At 31.1% G+C, this 22,371-nt stretch overlaps 1 protein-coding gene across 1 annotated transcript in view; it reads left to right on the top strand.

The window, feature by feature from the left end:
• LOC118189837 (uncharacterized) overlaps positions 1-22,371 on the top strand; it is a 115,934-nt gene that overhangs the window by 48,021 nt on the left and 45,542 nt on the right. Inside the window, exons 7-10 of the mRNA XM_085807010.1 lie at positions 1,406-1,477; positions 7,658-7,732; positions 16,961-17,028; positions 17,215-17,301. Coding sequence (XP_085663136.1) covers positions 1,406-1,477; positions 7,658-7,732; positions 16,961-17,028; positions 17,215-17,301 — 302 coding nt within the window. The remainder of the gene's footprint in view (positions 1-1,405; positions 1,478-7,657; positions 7,733-16,960; positions 17,029-17,214; positions 17,302-22,371) is intronic.

Raw genomic sequence — 22,371 nt, 5'->3', positions numbered from 1 at the left:
ATTGGATATACTTTCAGGGGACATCATTTCGTCTTGCCGTAATGATGTTTAGCAGGGTTCTTACGGTTTTGTTTTCGTTGAATAACGCGAATGAGTGACACAGACGCCTGAAAATTATTTTTTGTTTTCTTTGAAATGAAAAAATTTAGCTGTAGCATTCTGCAGCTGGTTTTCTGTTTCATGGAATAATTTTAAAAAATTATAAAATCTTTCAAAGATGCTATTAATGTCAGAAGCAGTCTTAGATTATATAAATATCTGAATAAATTTAGTGCAGAAACCAAAACACGACGATCTCGATCCACCGTAAAGGCATTGTGTGCTAGTAAGTATATTATTATTGCAGTTTTGTTGCATTCTGTTTCTTTGACATCGCAGAAAATATTTCCTTTGTAAATATTATGTTTTTTCCATGTTATTGCCCATGTCATTCTAATAATATTTATGTTGCCTTAAATGAAAGAAAAACATGCATTCAGTACTGTCGCTGAGTTTAATACACATGTATAAGAAAAGGAACTTCCTTCTCTGACAAACACTAATTTTATGTAAGTGTATAGAAGATGTTACACACAAAAAATGGGCAATATTCATAAAGTGATATTATTGAACTTAAAATATGTATTTCTATTTTTCTGTTCCAAATCTATATTAGTCTAACTTCAAAAATAAATTTTACTTTTTCAGACTGATTATAAATATTGTGAATTTATTGTGTACTTGTGTAATGTTAGCTTCAAACATCGCTTTTCCTATTTCTGAAAACTGATTTATCTCATACTTTAGCAGATTGCATCAGCAGAGAATGGATGTATAATGAATGTAAAATAATTAATAATTACTACACCTTTACTATGAAGTGTTTTAAATGAAGAATACATTTATTAAAAATCTCTGCACTTAATACACATTTACAAAGTTAGCACAAGAAGAAATAATACTTTTTCTCTCTAGGGGAAAAAATCGCTGCATTTTTTTGTATTAAATTCATCACACTACAGTATTGTAAGAAGTATAATCTCATAGCAACAGAAAAACAGAAACACATTGCATGTAATAAACTTTTCGGTACTGCTATCAAAATGTAAATAAATGGTATAACAGCCTCGAGCCCAAGCAATGTCAAGGCATTCCTATGCATAGAGGAAATGTCATTGGATGCCATATCCAACCACAATGAGATATTTTTCTCTATATGTGTGGTGCGGTACAGAATGCTTGTATGTCTTTGGGATCGTCCGATTTAAATGTAATTAAAATCTGTTTAATTTATGATGTATCCATTTGATAATTTTGAGACTTATAACATTATTGTAATTAATAAAAGAAACTTCTAATGCTGCATATAAGTACAAAATATTTCTGTTTCTTTAAAATTTATTTTTGATATAACCTGTATTTGTAGGAGTGGAAATTTCACAGAATTTACTAAGCATTTAGAAGGGTTAGCTTCTATTTATCAATTAAATGCAGAAAAGTAAGTATATATATATATTTTTTTCCTTTTTTAGTAAGCAAAAATCTTAGTTGTGTTTTATTTCTAAAATACTCTTATGTTTTTAAATTTTCGTTTGTGTTAATTACTATAATCTTTTTAGAACTGGTGTAATACTTTAGTGAGTATAGTTTAACTTTAGTACAGTTTGTGTGTATATAAATTTCAGTTCAATATTTTGATAGCAAAATTGCAATCTTGGAATAATGGTATTAATAAAATTCTTAGAAATGCATCTAGTTCATATTTATGTTTTATTCAGTTTTGATGTGTAATATTACTGATTTTATGAAGTTTGTATATTCCTTTTAATAAAATTAAAAATTATGCAAAAATGTATTTTATTTACATAGTTTTATTTTTTAAGTAAAATGTAAGCTGTACCATAACTGGCCATTAAAGATTCCTTAATAAATTGGGAAACTTATATATGAACTTAAATAATATGATTAATATATATTTCATCATTGGCTGATGATATTTCCTTTCTAATGTTATGCAGGTATCATTTGAATTGAAGTAGAAAATTATCTGTACTCTTGTTTTTTCTTATATAAAACGAGAGGAGAGAGCATATTATTCTATTATTTTTTAGAATATTCCCTTCTTTACTATCTACTTATACAAAAATTCTACGAGTTGAAACATTTCATCTTATTAATTGTTTTTTTGTTGTTGATGCAACCATGGAAGCAACATCTCTTGCATCTATTAATCTGAAGTGAACCATTAACCTCTTAAGGCAAATTTAAATGGGCCAAACTGATAAAAATTTAATAATGGGAAGTTTGGATTTTATGTGCTGTTCTCCTAAGCATTAGGTTTTAGTTGAAGAGTATCAGAAATTTGGTCTTCATTGAACTGTTTTAGAATCTGTCATGCAAACAGTTTAAAAAATCCAAGTATGTTATGTATAATATCATATTGCAAAACCATGGCTAATATAACACACATTTATCATGCTAGTGACTCATTTGTCACATGATCAATGATTATTCACGAGTTGCTGAAAATCATAATGCACACTTGTTTAATGTTGTCATTTGTATTAACAATGCTTATGTGTTCTATTCCTTCATTATGTGTGATACTTGTCCAGCCATTTTTGTGTATCTCAGCCCATTCCTAGGCAGTACGCCATGATAAAACATTTCCCCCTTACTGCACTAAGGTACTGTTTATGGATGTTTGTCCCAGGTATACCTACGAACTAAAGAAATGGTTCATCGCTTTTTCTTCTTCATTTGTGCAAGTAACAATGTTGCACTCATTTTTTTGTTTGAAGAATAACATATGAGCTATAGAGAAGTAGTTGTAATTAAAAAGTTTTATATATAGACAATCTCTAAGCATGTACACACACATATGTAGTGTGATGTAGAAAAGTTAATTACATAGATAGATGTTGAAGCACACATACAGAATCCATAATGAAGGGCAAATTTAACAACCATGTAGACACAGTAAGAAACAGTCATGGCAGATTTACATATTCATTTTTATTTTAATTCACATACATGGCCACAAATTGGCACACTAATTTTGCCTGTTTCAGAACATAACATTTAGATTTTTCATGTCGTTGCATTAATGAACAGAAGCAGCAAGAAGCACTCTAGCTTGGCCATGGGGCAAAAGTGAAGTGTGATGTGTTCAGGATGAAATCTTAATTCAAAGTGTGTTTCTTTTCTATTTCAATACATTTTGACTAAATCAATGAAGTTGTACAGTTAATATTAACTGTTTTGAGTTTTGGTTTACAAAACTATTTCCATCACAACCATTATGTAAAAGTCATTATTAATCTAGAAGTGATACAGTCCAGATTGAATATTAGAATATCAATCTAGACTAAAATAGGAACAGATAGTTACTATTTTTAGGACAGAAGAAATACCAAATTAAAATGAAATAAAGGAGCCTTACCAATTAAAATCAGAAGTTTGGTGTACAAATTTTCATCTTGCATATACTTTTCCTTCAAAGTGAAAAAACTTAGCACCAAAAATGCCTTTTTGAAAGAGAAAGCCATAAAAGAACAAAATAAGAGAAATATATTATGAAAATTATGAAATTTTTACTAAATTTTTTAGTAATACAGAATAAAAATCTTCAGCACTGTATTTCTAAGAATAAATGCAATTTTTAGAGTCCTATTTTATCTGGACAACTGCCTTGAATTTTATCTGGAAAATGTTCTTGTTTCTCAAAAGTAATTCTTAAAGAATCCTATTATCAATATTTCAATCCAGTTGTAGAAAGTCCTTGATTTTAGCCCTTGATTTGTGAAGTCCACACGATGATCATGATTCTTCATTGAAGTTTTTTTCAGCATACGACAGCTTTACAAAAGACTGTTTATTTTATATGTTATATAATGTTATGTTTTTGTGTTACTTCTGATTTACGTTTTTATGTATCATTTTGTATGTTTAATATATGAGAGAATTAATGTACAAAATGATGGGGCTGATGAAACTTATTCTCGAGGAAGATAATTTTCTTGACCATTTTTAGCATTCAGTCGTAAGTGTTGTACAGGAATCATTATTCTCATTTGCTAATGCTCTAATGATTTTTTTTAAAAAAGTTTTTCTATTGGCAAGCCTTTTCCTCTTTGAAGGGGGTGGGAATTATAAGATAAAAACATGAAAATAAAATTCTGATTTTGATTTGCAGAAGTTTCTTTTATGTTTTAGTTTAATTTGGGTATTTCTAAAATAATATCTAATAATAATCTGAAATTTCTAAAAATAGTAACTATTTTTAATATATCAATCTAAACTGTGGCATTTCAAATTAATCCACATATAACACTGCTCTGAAAGTATCTTTTAGTGAATAAGATTTCAATTGGAACCAAAATCTTTTCGATTGTCTCCCATGCTTGTAGGCTCTTTCCTAGCTCCTTCCTAGCTTAAGATATAAACTTCCAAGAATGGGAAATGCAGATTGTGCTCATGATGATTTCATGAATCAGAATATGCATTTCAAGAATTGCTATATCCAGTAATAAAATTGTACTATATCTATAGCTATGTTCATCTTCAAGTTTCCCCCTCCTACTATGCAGTTAAACCAGTACAATCTATAACCATCAGCCATGATTGAAAGGTAGAGTTTTATAGTCTCAAATGCATCCTCAATACAACCAAATGCATTGCTGGCATTCTACCAAAATGCATAGAATCATCCAAAAGAGGTATTAGTCGCATGTGGCGAGGTGAGCGGTCGTGTGAAAATCCTTTGCTCACCATAAAAGGAAATGTGACCAAAGGAGAGAAAGTCCCCATTTTATCGGATGATACTGTCGTCAGTTGTCTTTCATGCGTTTGGTTCATATTTGCAGAAATAAATGCAAGATTCCCGTTGGTATGCAGTGTAGAAACCAAGAATGTTGAAATTTTTTTCATAATATATGAATTTTGTATGAACAAAGAATATTTCATTACTTACTTTTAAAGATAAGGTCATTAAAAATCATAGAATTATATTCTTTAGTGGAAGTATTCTTTCTGTAGTGGGAAAAAAGGAAATGGGTCAATAAGTTTCCATCCCATTTGAACAGAATTTGCCTAGATCGTAATTAATTTTAACATGAAATTAGCCAATGTAAGTGTGAGGGATAGTTTGTTTTTGTCATTAACGTGAGATAAATTGGTAAAAATGAGGTGTTTTACAGTGGTACTAAGAAATTGCTACATAATGTCATTTCCTTTTGTGACGTGAAAGCTGAGAATGGAGAAATTAGCATTCTCATTTCAAGGCTCATGAAAAGAGCCAGGGGTATCACTGTCAATAATAAACAAAATTTGTTAAAAGGTAGAAAGGGAGGAAGAGACAGTTTTCCATTCCCCCAAAAAACAGCTCCAAAAAAGTATTGGATAAGGTTGGGTTAAATGGTTTTGAATGTGATGCAGTAGGAAGAACTTCATGAATTTTATATTAAGGAGGAAAAAAATTCCATCACTTTCAAAGTTACTTTCTGTATTGCAAGAAAAAATAGATTTTAAATAAAAATGAGAAACCTTAAGAAATGTACTGCATAGTATTGGATGTGTATGGAAGAAAAGCCAAAATAAGAGACAAGTTTTAATTGAAAGAAGTGACATTATGTTTTGAAGAGTGCAGTAGCTTAGAAAAGTGAGGCAGTTTTGTCATGAGAAAAGGCCTCTCATTTACTTGGACGAAGCCTGGATGAGCAGCTGCATAACATTCTCAAAATGCTGGCAATCAGAAATAATTTTTGGTGTTAAGAAGAGTGGAAGTACGTCTAAAGATTGTTTTATGTGCTGGAGGCAATATGGGATTATTATGTCTTATATCTCTGGTATACAAAGCAAATACCCACATCGGGGAATTGTCATGGGCAAATGAATTCTTCTGTTTTTAAAAAATGGACTTCTGAAAATCTGATTCCGAATCTTCCACTAAATGCTGTAGTGATTTTAGACAATACCTCCTATCACACTGTCCAACTAAATAAAAGTTCAACTGTGACAAGCTGAAAAGAAGAAATTATACAATAGTTACTTAAGGACAATGTACCCCATTCTCTCCATATTTACAGAAAGTAGAGTTGATGGTGCTTGTGAAACAAAATGCTTCTCAAGAAAAGTCATATAAATTTGATTCAATGATTGAAGAACATGGTTTTATAGCTGTGTCTGCCCAGTACCACTGCATTATAAATGCAGTTTATTTCATTTGAGGTGAAATAAAGTGATTTGTTCAGAATGCAATAAAATGTCATTCGATGATATTCTTTTGTGATTTATTTACTAGTGTCTTTATTAAATTTGATGTGCCAAAAGAATTTTCACACAAGTAATTTATGTTTCCAAAGTGCAAAAATACATTAATAATATTATCATGAAGTTTATTTCCTTCAGAATCGTAATCTTGTAAAAACAATTCATTAAAGGGCAAATATTTTTCATTTTTAATTAATGCTAATATTATAAGTCAGCTAAATGCCAGTGCTGAAGCCTGCTAGTGTTTTCTGAAACATGCAATTTGTAAGATTCTGTATACTCTTCTGCTATGAGGACCAGGTTCAGAAATGTATCTATGTATGCATGTATCTATGTGTGTGTATACACACATAACATGCATATGTACATTTCTGAATCTTGTCCCCCGATAACAGAAGAATGCTAGATTCCGGGCAAAATGTTTCCCTTTTGAAAAATAAATTGTATCAGAAAACTTTTTTAAATGGTATTTTTAGTTATGCAAAAAAACGAACATATTACTCTACAATTTGTATAGATTCCCAATTTCTATATCAAATATCTATCTAGTTTCATCATACAGAAATCAAACTCTCTGTGCTGTATTTTTAGAATGAGTGCAATTTTTATTGAACTATAAGGACCAAAGGAACATGTAATGTGTTAGATTTAATATTTTTTTTTAAATTTAAGAATGTTAAAATATGAAGAAGGACTTTTATGGAGACAGTGTGTAATCACATGCAATATTTAATAATGTGCAGTGTAAGATTAAAAAAATGTGTAAAGCGAACTTCTAATTTTAATTGGCAGTAACCTCTTTTGTTCTTCATTTTAATTTCAGTATTTCACTTTCTGTCCTAAAAATTTAATTGCTTGTAATATATCAATCTTACTTGTGTCATTTCAAATTAATCTATGTCATCTGATCTTACATAACGCTGCAATGCAGGTATGTTTTAACTATTAATGAATAAGATTTCAGTTAAAAGCAAAACTTTCAAAATTGAAACTATTTGACCCTCTTCCTGGTTTTCTTTTAAATATGTCATACTTTCCTACTTGCTTGCTTCCAAGTAACACATAGCAACTGACTTAACTGTATGACTTAACATTGTCTTAGGATGTGTTAAACTGCTAAAAATGTGGAGATGCATATTGTGCCCATAATGATGTGTGAATTGGAATATGGGGCTCAAGAATTGTTTTATCCAGTAATAGAATGTGCTGGATTTACAGCTGCATTTGCCTCCAAGTTTCTTAATTCTATCTGTACAATAAACCTCTCCAGTCAATTGTTTATATATATATTACGTATGTTTCACATAATATAATTATAGTGTAAGAGTTGAAATAATTTGTGAATTTTAAGTTATTTAATTAATACCATTTTTTCATTAAACTTCATGCTTAACTTTAATCTTTATAGGAGGCAAAAATCGAAAGCTTATCTTGCTCTTCAAGCATTGGAAGTTGACCTAAGTATGCTGGCACAACTACAGAGGTATGATTATTTTACTCTGAGTAAATTATCATTCATGAAGAACATGACATAGTGTTTAGTTTTACAAATGTAGCAAAAATACCACAAATGGAAATCCTGGAAATAATATTTGAAAATTTTGTTATATTAAATGTTAGGTTAGGTTAGGTTATTCAATTACGGCAAAGCCTCGAGGGCTATCTGCCTAAGGGGAGGGATGCCTTCGTGGAGGACTTTCTAAGGGAAACTGGCTCGTATACGCTGTTATATTAAATGATATGAGAGAGATTGAAATAATGGCATTCAATGCTGCATTTCCAACTTCAAATATTTATTTGTATTTTTCTAAAATAATTTATATATGCAATATATATATAAATTTAAACAAATTTAAATTCTAAACAAATACGTATAAAAGTAAAAAAGTAGAAAAGCAAATATAAATTCTAAAAAAAGGAAAAAATCCAAAATAATTTAAAATAATTTTAAAATATGCAAACATGTAAAAGATTTAATTCTCGAACTAATCTACAATATCATTTAAATTCAGAAGCATAAGCAAATCAAGTGTAAAATCTATCCATAAAAATAAATCTACTAATTTAATATGCAATATATTTCAGCATAATATGCAATATATATATATATATATATATATATAGTTCAGCACATTTAGACGAAACAAAAGGAAGAAATGACATCTGAAACACTGCATAAATGAAAAGTCATGTAGTGGATTTCTCATTAGGAAAGTGCTTTGTAATGTTGAAATTTGCTCAGAATATTGTGTTATGTCTCAAATAAGAAGAGGAAATGCTTTCCAGCAAGTTTTGAAATTCGATATAGGCAGGATCGTTGCCTATCGAAAGTGTAGATTATTGTTCTGTGATATCACTGGTCGGCATCCAACCACTGTCATGCGAATACGGAATCGGTGCATTGCTGAGGGTCATGCTGAATAGCATGTAGGATCTCAACACTCTCCTATGACTAATGCCAGAAAGGCCAGACATATTGGGAGGTCAGTCCTGCAAAACTGTATAACCACATCCCGGACTATTAGTAGGAAATGGGATTGTTTGCACCATGCCCAGTATCTGCTCGTATGGTGTGTTGATGTTTGCAGCAGCGTGGACTACAGCACGGCGACCATTACTTTGTCTTCTCTTGGCAATGTCGCATAGAAAGAGATGGCAACTCTGGTGTGCCAAACGACAAAGCTGGGTACAGGAGTGGCACAATGTTGTCTTTTCAAACGAGTCTTGGTTTTACATGCAGTATTCTGATAGCTGTATACATGTCTGAAGTGTCCGAGAAGACCGCACGTCGCCTGCTTGCATTCCATGTTGGCATAGGGGTCCTGCATCTGATATGATGGTTTGTGCAGCAATTGGCTACACGGTACGCACATCTGTAGTTCGGATCGATGGTAATTTGAGTGCATATGGGTACATTTCTGACATGTCCAGTGGTTGTGCCCTATCTTTGAGACCCCCAAATGTCGTGTTCCAACAGGATAATACAAGACACATGGTGCATGTCGTGTTCTGACCTTCCTCGATACACAGGGTATTTAGTTGCCGCCCTGGCCTGCACGGTGTACAGATCTGGCACCCACTGAAAACATTTGGTCATGGGTTGCTGAGAGACTGGCTTGGCACCCCTCTCCAGCTAATACAGTTGATGAAGTGTGGCATAGACTTGAAGCAGAATGGAAGGAATTGCCCATTTCTGTCATCCAAGCCGTCTGACCGAGACCTTCGAGAAACAAGGTCATCCAGCTCTCTCGTGACGTCACGATGAGAAGTGCATGGACCTTGCAAACAAATCTCTCTCCTGCATTCGAAGCGAGGGGACCCACAATGCGCTAATTTATCAGTAAAAGCTAATTTGATGTTATTCTGATTTAAAGTAAATAGGGAGATTATTAGATAAATGATACTATCTTAACATTTATTATATATCATGCTTTAAGACTTCAGATATTTAAGCTTATTTTTCTTAATGCTTGATAAAAATTTTCACCTGGATGATCAATAATTATTTATATCAGTCTCATTTTATTTTCCATAGTTTGGATATACTTTTGCACTTCACAATGCAAAAAGTTTAAGCTTTCGAACTGCAAATGAAACATTGCATATTATTTTTCGTTTGTATGTAAACATGAAAAATATAAATAAAAAGAGCATTTTACAAGAACCAACTTTTTCTTACAGACTTTTTTAAATAATATATAATCTTCTTCAGTATGGCAATAAAATGAAAGAACTAGCATTTTCAGTTATTACATTTATTTTTTAAAAAAATTTTAGTGTAGAAGATCTTTTATAGTAAACTAAATATTAAAAAGGAATATTTCATCATTTATTTATTGATATAAATACATTAAAATTTATTTTTTAATGTCAACATTGTTTTAAACTGTCAAATGGTGTTATTGTTATTATTAAAATAATTATTAAACTTGAAGTGATCCAGATTCTTATGGAATAAAAACCAAAGATCTATTTTTAAACTGTCACAGAAAATCATTTTACTTTAATTTTGCCGACTGTCTTTATTAAATACTTTTTTAATTGCGATATGAGTTCTTACTATTCTATATTACTCTTTAGCGAAATCTTGATATGTCCACATTAGAGTTTATGATCATAATAGTTAATTTTGTAGCTCTGTACATCGAAAGTTGTGCCTGTAACTATGTGTGCGTTTTGATTCTTTGGATCGTTTATGTGTATCCTTAAGGAATTGTAAAGGGGAAAAAATAATAATTCTCTGAAAATTGAATAGACAGCATTTTGAAAGGAACACACTGCAGAATTATGTTTTAAATTTTAAAATATGCAAGGTAGTTAGCCGAGGTTTCCACATCTCGTTACCGAAACGCCCGTGGTAGAGTCTATATCATATCAGGAAAGTGCTATGATAGTATAGGATATCGGATGTCCCTTGCAAAAGCACTTTGTTCTCCCAGTATATTTAATCTTAATTAAGACTGAATCCTGCAAATGGTGCTTAATTTGTTCATCTGACATTTTTGTCCTTTTCTTATGAGTGTGAATTATCATTTTACATATATATGGAATTTCAACCACATGACTTATAATGAAGTTATTACAAATTGGCTTTTTTAGACGATATGGAACAATCAGCTATCCACAAGAGAATCGAAATTTGGAGGGTCTTAATTGGTTGCTCATGCAGCCTTTCAAAACGTGTGTTATTAGCAATAATGCTATCTTTCTGTATTGAAAAAAAATTCTTGGACTTATGACCTTGTTGATATAGCTTGTGCTTCAATATATTGTGACAAAAATGGTACCTTAAAGAAGGTAAAAGTATGATTTTCATGAAAATCATATTTTTAATCATTATTATCACTAAATCCAGAAGTTCTTCAAGGGTAGGGACAAAAGATATGAAAAAGGGAAGACATTCTGAAACTGTTGACTGGAATCAGAACAATCTAAATGTGTGAAGGGCCATATATTTGCATAGTCAATTTTAACAACTCCTGCTGTATGGCTACAAAAAACAGTACATATTTGCAAACACAGTTTTGTAAATTTTGTGAATACAATTTCTAATTTTATTATCTTACACATAAAACTAATTTTTTTTATAAATTTTCAGTTCTTATAAAGATGCTAAAAATGTGGCAATTGCGATTACTAATTAAATAATGCATTTCATTCACGTACTGTAGGCAGGTACTCAGGCTACTACTCGAATTCATTCATCTTTAATGCATTCCAAAATATTTCCTTTTTGGAACATTAATTTAATTTGTCTCCATAATTTTTGACTCCATTTTGATAATTTTTTAACTATTAAAATTATTATAAAATTTTTTAACTATTAAAATAGCAATATATTAAAATGATATATTTAGAAAAATAACATTAAGGTAGAGCATTTTTATTTTCTTTGATTTTTTAGAATGAAGATATCAGTAAGTCGACAAAATGAAATAGGAATAAATTAAAAATAATGACTATTTTAAAACATAATTTCCGAATAACTTTTTGGGAAAACAAAAATACAGCTATAGTTATTTTGAAATTAATTTCATTTATCTACTTTTACATTTTTTATGACAAGAGCTTCTTTCAGAGTATTCAAATATGTATTAATTTTCTGTGTAAAAATAAATTTAATTTTATTTTTCTGAATTTTGCTTAACCAATTTTGCCAACCAATTAAGACCCTCAATTTTTTTTTTTTTTTTTTTTTGATAAAGTTGCCAAAGACAGAAATTTGGTTATTTAGGCAATTTTTCACTAAGGTCATGTATCTAAGAAGGTTCTAACAAGATTTGTAAACAAGATCTACAACTGAAAATCCAGAAATGATCTGCGATGAAATTAAAAATGTATTTATTCTATTAATGTATAGTAAATATGCTTGATTGTGATGAATTTCTCTTACTGTTTAGGGAATTTGTGAAAAAAGTTGCGAAACCAATGTTATTTGAATTTCTTACTTTTGATCCCAGATTCTAATTTTTTCACATGGACATGCAGAAAAGAAACTTCTCTGTTAACAAAAATGGTTTTCTTTATCATTTTTATAACATCTTATTCAATGTTTTATTTCATCAACATAAACATGATAGTTGAAAATTTCTATAATATTATGGTCTAAGGTCTGAATGTTAGAACTTGTATTTGCCGGAAGAGACACTAATGCTTATCAGAAAGAGATGATCAATGCTTGTGTTTGCACTGTTATCTTCTTTTTCTGTTTCTGCACTGTTTTTCCCCCCTCCCCCATTTTTTAATATGCTGATCCATTTTAAAAGAAACTTAGTAAAAATACTTTTTGTCATCCATGAATTCCTGTTGTTGTGGTTAGAGGTGAATACTTGACACCTTTCTAATATCGAGGTTTTCTGCTTTTTTTCCATAACCAGTTTTGTATAATTGTTGGGTTTGTACTACACATTAATAACACAGAACTTGTTATTTCAGTTTTTTAACTAGCTGATGTTTTGTATTTAAGCATACTCTGTAAAACAGACCAGTTTTGTTCTGTATTAAAGATTCGTGCTGTTGCTTTTTTTTTTTTTTTTTTTTTTTTTTTATGGTAGGTGAAATGTTTTTTATCCAGTTAGCTATATAATTACTTGGCTCTTCCCTCTGACCTCACAGTTTCTGATGAACTCCCTTTCTAACTTGTAAACTGTCTGCTAACTGATGTAAAATTCTGTCGGAACTTTTTAGCAAATTTCACAGCTTTTTTTCAAGAAAAAGCTGTAGAAATAAAACTATTTTTTAGTTTTATGGCTTGAAACCATTTTAGAAGAGCAGTTTCAGCTTTTCTTGAATTTCGTTATTGTGCTTCCTTGAGAGATTTGGAAGTTTCACAATGCTGTTTGGAAATTTGCTAGTTTAAATGCACTTTTTCGATTGCTGTGCTTACCAAGAACATTAAGATCGTTTAACGATCTTTTTCTTTTAGGCTTTTTCGCTTAAGTATTTATGCTGTGTTGCAAAGGAAGCATACAATATATATAATAACAGTAATGAAAATAAAAAATCTTCTAGTGAATTATTCATTTTCAAATCCAAAATGTTTCACAGGTTTAGGTATCAGTGTTTTGGGCTAAACCAATTTTATTAAAGTATGTAACAAACTACTTACTTGAACAATAAATTAGTCACAGTCCACAATAAGTTAAATGGATGAACTAAAAATAGCTTTAAGAGAAATAAGTAGGGTGTTCTAGCACTAAAGAATCAGTCTTTTACTGGTCTGAATTTTATAAGTGGTATAGATTAGTTTAATAAACAGTGGGGTTTTTCTATTGATTAGTATACATTTGTTTTGGTTCCTGGAAATATGAATGTAATAATTAACCAGTGACACTAATAAGCGATTAGTAACTATTTCTGTTACATTCTTAGAATAGTATTACAAGAATAAAGTTGGTTGCACATACAATTGCTTTAATTAGTTCAGTTCTTATATTGACAGGTCCCACCCCCCTTTTTTTGTTTTAGAAGTCCTTAAAAGTTCATAATTTTCATGTGTAAAAAATAAGTGCCTTAATGTGCCAAGATAGAAAATTTTGAATCTTATTGTTATTCTTATAATATGTAAACATTATTATTCTGTTGGTTGTTATTCTTATAATGTGTAAACAATTTAATTTTTTCTCATTATAGTCTTCTACATCTAACTGTAATATGTATCAAGTTAGTAAAGTCACACTTCACCCCTTAATTTCTTGAAATAGTGTACTTTCAATAGATAACAACTTGCCTATTTATAAAACCGTATTGCGTCTCATAATATGCTAAGCCTGCCCGGTCTGGGCATATTCATGCAAATCTTATAGAAAAAAATTGCAACAGGCACAAAATTGTGTCCTAAGACATTACCAATTTGCCCTGGTACGTTCGAAATCAAAAATTACATGAAGAATTGGGTATAGAACAACTTAAGTATTTTTACTGCTGGCTCGCCCAGAACTTTTATGCCAATCTTGTTAATATCAACAACCCAGTTATAAGGATTTACGATTACAACTTTAATGACCCAAATAACAGTAAATGGCTTATGGCCGTACTTAGTACCCATATCGTATAACTTATTTCTGATATGTACCTTTTAATATTTTGTTATAGATTTAAGGTTTAATTATTACTAGTGCACCAAGAAACTCACACTACTTTGCCTATTATTTATATGAATGATTTTTCTGCATCAGGCTATGGCCAACTCATTCCTCCTTTCTCGGCCTTCCCAGATAGCTTTTCAGGTCTGTTAGAACTTGACGCACACTTTAGTCTTTTTAGAAATTAATCTTTTAATTAACTCTTATCTTATTTCTATTCTTACAATTTTAAAAAATGTTAAAAACATGACTTAATTATATATATATATATATATATATATATATATATATATACATATATACAGAGTTGCCAACTCTCCCGATTTAGGCGGGAGACGCTGCAGCTTTATTTAGAAAAATGTTTCCCAATAGTGAAATTGCTAAGAAATACTCAAGTGCAAGGACAAAAACAAGTGCAATTGTTAAAGAAATGGGTTTGAAAAATAAATCTTCAGTTATTGATTGCATTAAAACAGCTCCGTTCTGCGTGTCTATGGATGGAAGCAATAATACCGATTCAAAACTGTATCCAATTGTTGTTTCTTTTTTTAATCCAGAATCCTCAGAAATTGAGTGCAGTTTACTTTCTGTCCTTATTTAAGAAGGACATTCGACAGGCTTTAATATAGCACAGCTAATTATTAAAACTTTAAAAGAAAATGCAGTCCCTCTGGATAATTGCTTAGCACTTGGTGCCAATAATGCACCAGTAATGGTAGGCTTGAAGTCTGGTGTTGCAGGCATCTTAAGAAAGGAAAATTCAGGTTTGCAGATTATGAGGTGCATCTGTCATCTCTTAAATTTACCAGCTTAGAAAGGGGCAGCTTCTTTACCAATAAATGTGAATGAACACATTGTTGGTATTTATTATTATTTTGAAAAGAGTTCTAAAAGGAAGGAAAAATTGAAATAGTTCCAACAGCTGCATAATACTGAAATGAGAAAAAATTTTGAAACATGTGTACACACTGGCTGTCTTTGTAGAAATACTTATCTAGAATCCTCGATCAATAGAACCCACTTCTTGCATTTTTTAAGAAAGAAGTAAATGCTTCAAGAGTTAAGATAAAAGGCACTATTGAAAGTTATAAAATATCTAAATGGAGATGTAGTTACTACTTCCATTGTTAAAAATAGGTTTGAGAAAAATAAAGTAATTTCTACACCATTCAGCAATTCAACTGGCAGTTCTCAAAATAATATTGCAAAATATAAGCATAAAGCTGATACAAATTTCTCTCAAAATAAAAATTAAAAAAAAAAAAAAAATGCTGAACACACGAAACATTTTCCGATTACTGTAAGTTTATCTTGTGAAGAACAAATATTTGTTTTTTTCTTCGTACCTTAACAAAGCTTTTTGCTTTTTTTTACAATTCATTTTGCCATAATTCAATGTTCTTAACACAGTTCTACAAAGCAGAATTCCATTAATTCATGTTTTGCAGTCAGTGATTTATGATCCATTTAAAGACATTTTATCAAAGTTAGTAAAACCATCTTGTAATTCTATATGTGATGTGATTTTTGGTGAAATAGAAAATCAGAAGAAAGATGAAGATTTGGTAATAGGAGCTGTAACTACAAAAGTAGTGGAAGAACTTTCAGAAGAAGACAAAAATAAGTTTTATCTTCATGTTAGAAGTTACTTGAGTATGTGATTACATACTGCATAAATTTCCAGTCAATGATGAAGTGATTTTACATGCTAAATTTGCTGATGTTTCTGCTCTAGCAAATGCATCTTTTTCTCATATAAAGTACTTTTTGAACAGATTTCCTGTGTTACTTCATTTAGTCATGGAAGATGATGTTGCCACTGATATATTGCAGTTTACAATTAGAAAACTTGGATTGAGTTATAAAATCAGCTAAGATTGACACCCAGTGGAGTTTAATTGGAAAACTGAAAGGTGCTGATGAAATTTTAAAATATAGTGAACTGTCTAGAATTATGTTGGCCATCTTGACAGTTCCCTATAGTAACCTGGAGTGTGAGAGGATTTTCAATGTTTTTGCGAAAACTAGGACTAAATTTACTAAATCTACTATTAGTGATAGCACATTAGAAAAACTTTTATTAGCAAAAGCGGGCCTATGTGGCATTTGCTATGAACAAAATTATGAAGTTTCTTTCTTACTGAAAGCAAACTTGCTAGTGTTCATAACATTTGTACAAAAACTGATTTAAAGTGTTTTTTTTTTTTTTTTTTTTTTTTGTTTTCCTTAAACAGTGCAAGTAATAAAAATGTTTTTTATGTGTAAGGTATTTTTGTGTTGCTTACATTTAAGAATTAGTAACTATTTAAAGTTAATTCATTATTAAAAACTATATTTTTATCATTTAAAAAGTCTTTTTAACATTGTGAAAAATCTCCAGATTTTTGAGTGTCATTGGCAAGTATGTATATAAAAAATTCTAAATATATACTAGTTACTCATGACAGTATTCGAAATAACATATCTGTTCTACAAGGGGTAGGGACCTTGATCCAGGCACCCTGGTGCTACACCGTTTGCCCAGTGCGTCAATAGTCTTCTAAAATAACCATTTGTTGCTGTTATGATTTTTATAATTTTTTAGCAGTTTGCTCTTTCTCATGCATGTAATATTCTTCTTCCTGTAGCTCAATAATTGAACCTAGTAACCTGGTACACAAATCACCAGTAGGAATACTTCAGCAAAGACGGGGTGGTGAGTAATGTTTTTTCCATTATAATTTTTTTTACTTAGGAAATAAACTGTGTACATTGTACTTCAGTTGTATGTTAATTATTAATATATTTATTTGTAATCAAAATACTTTTTCGATAATATATCAATATTCTTTTTTGTTGATATCTGTGATCTTTTTTGTGTATTATTTTTCTTTTATTATAGGCTATTCACTGAAATTGACATATTTTATCTCACCATATGATCTCTTAGACCCTGAAACAAAATCATCAATACCTTTGACTGTTGATGGTATGTCTTTTTTTATTATTTTAGTGTTATATATCTAAAGCAAAACATGTAATATTCTAAATTTGATATTTTGCAAAAATACGGTATTTGGCAATATCTAAATTTGTTGTGAGATTATCATTATTGAAACTTACTGGTCAAACAATATTCTCATCACTAATGAATTCCCATTCAGTTTGCAGATGCTTCTCATCATGTTATGATAGGGAAAGAACGAGATTCCCATCTGTTAGTACTGTGTTTCCACGGAAATAAGCCCTAGCATGATATTTCAGAGTTCTAATATGAACTTATGTTAAAATCATCAGCCTGACAGGCACCTTATTGCTGAATAACGAAGTGCTGATACATGATACATGCACAATTGAAACAAACACACATATTAATTCATAAGTCAAACAGCAAAAATCAGCGTTAATTTTCAAAATTTTTCACAGGACTAGTTTCGATGGTTTTACCGAACTACCATCCTCAGCTGCAAAACTGCAAATAAACAAGATAGGGAATAATGATTAGATAAGATTAGAAAGCCTGAACAAGAATAAGCGAGTGGCGCCATCTGTTGGTGAAACCAGAACTAAAACATAATTTCTTTAAAGGCCAAAGGCAAAGATGGATTGGAATTAGGATTATTAACAAGAACAGAAAGATTTTTTTGAATGTGAAATGCCTCTAGAAAATCCAGTTCTCCAATGGAAGATGTTTTTTGAATAATTTTGGCAGCAGAAAAATTGAAAGTGTGATTTTCGGACCAACAATGTTGAGCAACAGAAGACTTCTGTGTTTCCTTTTTTCTAACATACGCCTCATGTTCCTTGACGCGAAATTTTGAGGCTCTCTTAGTTTGACCAATGTAAATTAAACCACACTGGCAAGGAATCCTATAAATACCCAAAGAATTCATATCCAGAATGGGGTCCTTGAGTATAGAAGTTGGAATTTTATTGATGGAAGAATAAACAAACCGAAAGTTAAATTTCTGCAAAATATGTGCAACTTTATAGTAATTGAGTTCACTTTTGAACTTGAGACTTGCAATTCTCTTCCGTTTCTCGACATTCTGGTCACACGTAACACATCTAACTTCAGTACTACGGTTTACCGTAAACCTTTATTGGTTTGCCTTCCACCACACTTTAAATCATGTCATCCGACTAAACAAAAGTTAGCTTCATTTTATTCCTATGTTTTCCGTGCTCTTCAAGTTTGCTCCTCCAAACTAGCCCTTGATGAAGAACTAAATTATTTAAAAGCAATAGCTATTGACAGGGGCTTTTCACCCAACATTATTAATCAAGCAGTTAAAAAATTCTCATCTCAACACACTAAAAGGCACACTTTTGTTTTAGGAGATTATAAAAATTCTGTTGTCATTCCCTTCTTTCCATTCAATTAGCTATAAAGTTGCACATATTTTGCAGAAATTTAACTTTCGGGTTGTTTATTCTTCCATCAATAAAATTCCGAGTTCCATACTCAAGGACCCCATTCTGGATATGAATTCTTGGGGTATTTATAGGATTCCTTGCCAGTGTGGTTTAATTTACATTGGCCAAACTAAGAAAGCCTCAAAATTTCGCGTCAAGGAACATGAGGCGTATGTTAGAAAAAAGGAAACACAGAAATCTTCTGTTGCTCTACATTGGTCTGAAAATCACACTTTCAATTTTTCTGCTGCCAAAATTATTCAAAAAACATCTTCCATTGGAGAACTGGATTTTCTAGAGGCATTTCACATTCAAAAAAAATCTTTCTGTTCTTGTTAACGATCCTAATTCCAATCCATCTTTGCCTTTGGCCTTTAAAATAATTATGTTTTAGTTCTGGTTTCACCAACAGATGGTGCCACTTGCTTATTCTTGTCCAGGCTTTCTTATCTTATCTAATCATTATTCCCTATCTTGTTTATTTGCGGTTTTGCAGCTAAAGATGTTCGGTAAAACCATCGAAACTAGTCCTGTAAAAAATTTTGAAAATTAATGCTGATTTTTGTTGTTTGACTTGTGAATTAATACGTATTCGGCGTGTGTTTGTGTCTTAAACACACATAGTTGTGACAAATTAGATCTTCAGTATTTAATGTGTCGTGTTAGCAATGAATGTTAAGTACCCGGTTAATAATTAAAATATAATAAATTTTGATGTTTGGATAAAACAAGTGCAAAAAAGAAAAGGCTGTTACATCGAGTATAAAAAAGGAATTCTAGAAGACTCCAGAGATAAAAATCTTACAGCTTTTTACAAAGAGAAAAAATCGGATTCACAAATGGTAAGAAAATGGCAATCAGAATGCAATAACCTCTGTCAACTGGCTGATGAAGGAAATGCCAAGAAGCATAAAGTGTAAGTATGAAACAGGACGACAATGAATATTCCTTGAATTGGGACACATGAATTGCTGACAGAAGAGCAAAGTATTTGGTTGTTTGCAGGGCTGATATTCAAGCATTTGCTATTACAGTGACATCACAGCTAGACATGTCTCCTGATGAAGTCAAGGCATCACTATATTTGGTGCATGGCTTCTTTCAGCAGTGTGGACTGTCTCAAAGATTAGTATCAAACTGGAAGATGCTGAAGTGATTAAACGTGCATTTCCATTCATGTGTTTCGTTGATGGCATCGACTTCTCTTAGTCCCAGCTTTTGAACAGGATTGCTATGGATAAAAACTGAAGTGTTTATGGGTCAAGGGTCTTAAACTACCATTGATCAGAGGTGTGGTTCTGCAATATACATTCAGTCTCCTAGTTACAAAAGTGCATGCATAACATGTATTTTGGCATTTTGTCTTGATGGATGTCTTGCCCCTTAGGGCAAGAAAGAAGAAATCGAATGTGTTTCAGATACAGTGGGTACTGCTTAATAAAATCAACCCCTTATTAAAATCAAAATTTCAAATGAGTACAATATCATTATAAAATAACTGCTTAATAAAATCAATGCAACCACTTATAAAAATCGAACCATTTTTTAAAATGTGAAGTCAAAACCCCAACTTTGTGTTTTATGTTAAGTGATTTTGTTCAAAGTCGATTCAGTTTTGCACATGGAGGTGCAAATGCTAGAATTTTCATATCTGAAATTGTCAAAACCCTGGAGTCTCTTTCAGTGTTGATTCACTTATACAAGTGGAGCTGTAAATGCTAGAATTTTCTTATCTGGACCATTGATGGGTAGGGGTGAGTTACAAAAGGTTTGTCAGACCAGTTGGGAGAAAAGAGAAACATAAGAAAAAAATGTGAGGGAGAATCTGTATACAAGCTTGTCATTTTTTGCTCACATAGTTCGTTCAGTTCTCATCTACATAGTGCTTTAGTTGTTTGGTTATGCCTGAAGCTGTGTAAACACAACGACTTAAGCTTTAAGCTAAAGAACTGTTGAAGCAGTATTAAGCTTTACCAAAATGCAGCCAGCGTGAAGCTTCTGTATAAGTCAGAATTTCACGTTATCTATATTGTTGAAAAGAAGGGAAGCAATTTTGATGACAAGTACAATGCTTCACATAAGTGGAACCGAAGTGGAAAATCTACCAATGTGGAAACTGCCCTCTTGGGAGTGGTTTTGAAATGCCAGGAACGAAAACACCACAATGTCATGAGAAATCTTGTATCAAAAGGCAACAGATTTCGTCAAAATGCGGGGAAAGGAATTTGTTTCTACCACTGGATGACTCACAAGATGGAAAGAAACAGTATCGTTTTCAGAAAATTATATATATAGAAAAAAGATGTAGATTCTAATGAAGCTGGTAATTGGATTGAATAAAATTTAGCTGGATCTTCTGCAAGAATACAAACTGCATCAAAACACTGATAAGACTGGTGTTTATTATCGAGCCCTATGTCAACACACTTTAATATTTCAAAGAGAGTCGTCAGCTGGATGTAAAAAAATTGAAGCAACATGTTATTGTGTTAACATGTAATATGGATAGAATAGTTAAAAAGAGTCCATTAGTAATCGGTGCAAGCAAAAACACCAGCATCAAGCATTTGCCTGCCACTTATTACAACAATAAAAATGCTTGTATGACAAGCAGTATTTTTAGCTATTTTCTTACAAAGTGGGATAAAGAACTTTAGCAAGAAAATGTGGTGCTTTTGTTAGATAATCATGCTACCAATCTAACTACACTTTCATTGAAGAACATAAAATTACTTTTCTTTTCTTCTAATACAATATCCATTCTTCAGCCATATAAAACCATTCAAGAGTCATTACAGAAAAGAAGTTGCTCAAACTGTTATTAATGAAATTGATACGACTGATGCAGTTTGTTCTAAGGAAATTGTTAATTTCTCGCTTAGATGCCATTCATATTATTTTAAATGCATGGGAGGAAGTAACTTCACAAATAATTTCAAATTGTTTTAAAAAAAAGCTGACTGAGAATGAAGAAAATCTTGACGAAATCTTCCTTAAATATTTGGGAATCAATGAAAGTATCCATACTTGCTATAAAAAGAATGAAGCAGAGATCATAAAAGTTATCAGAGAAAGCAAAGAAATTCGTGAAAATGAAAGTGAGTCCAAAGATAAAAATCACGATCCTGTGCCAACTTCCAACTGTTAATACTGTAAATTCATGGGAACAACCATGGTGGCAGATTAGTTTGTTCAATCCATCACAAATAAATATCATTAAAGAACAAAAAAAAAAAAAAAAAAAAAAAAAAGGTTGTACTTCAGGAATCAAACTTTTTATGCATGTTATTTTTAAAATATGTGAAAAATCAATGAGCTTACATTTCTGCAAGAGATATTACTTATGTACCTGAGCTCCTTCCATAAAAATTAAAAATTACATTCTGGCTTCCACCTCCTCTCCTTTTTATATTAAGGAAATACATAATTTCTGCATAAAATCCCCCCTTCCCTGATGTTATGCTTGTATTACCTTATTTTACAAGCATATCAGATTTATTTTATTCATGTAGGACATAAATAATATGATATTTTTTGGAAATTTTTATTTGATTACTTGAAATTTAAGCTCATTAAATATATTTTTATGTGTGCTAATAATTGTTATATTTTTATTTTCTTTTATCATTTGAAATAAAAAATT

Source organism: Stegodyphus dumicola, chromosome 1 (assembly GCF_044657685.1).
Source record: "Stegodyphus dumicola isolate Sdum_Otavi_A_Nest chromosome 1, ASM4465768v1".
Taxonomy (NCBI): domain Eukaryota; kingdom Metazoa; phylum Arthropoda; class Arachnida; order Araneae; family Eresidae; genus Stegodyphus; species Stegodyphus dumicola.
Note: the sequence above shows the minus strand (reverse complement) of the source record. Positions and strands in the feature narration are given on the sequence as shown.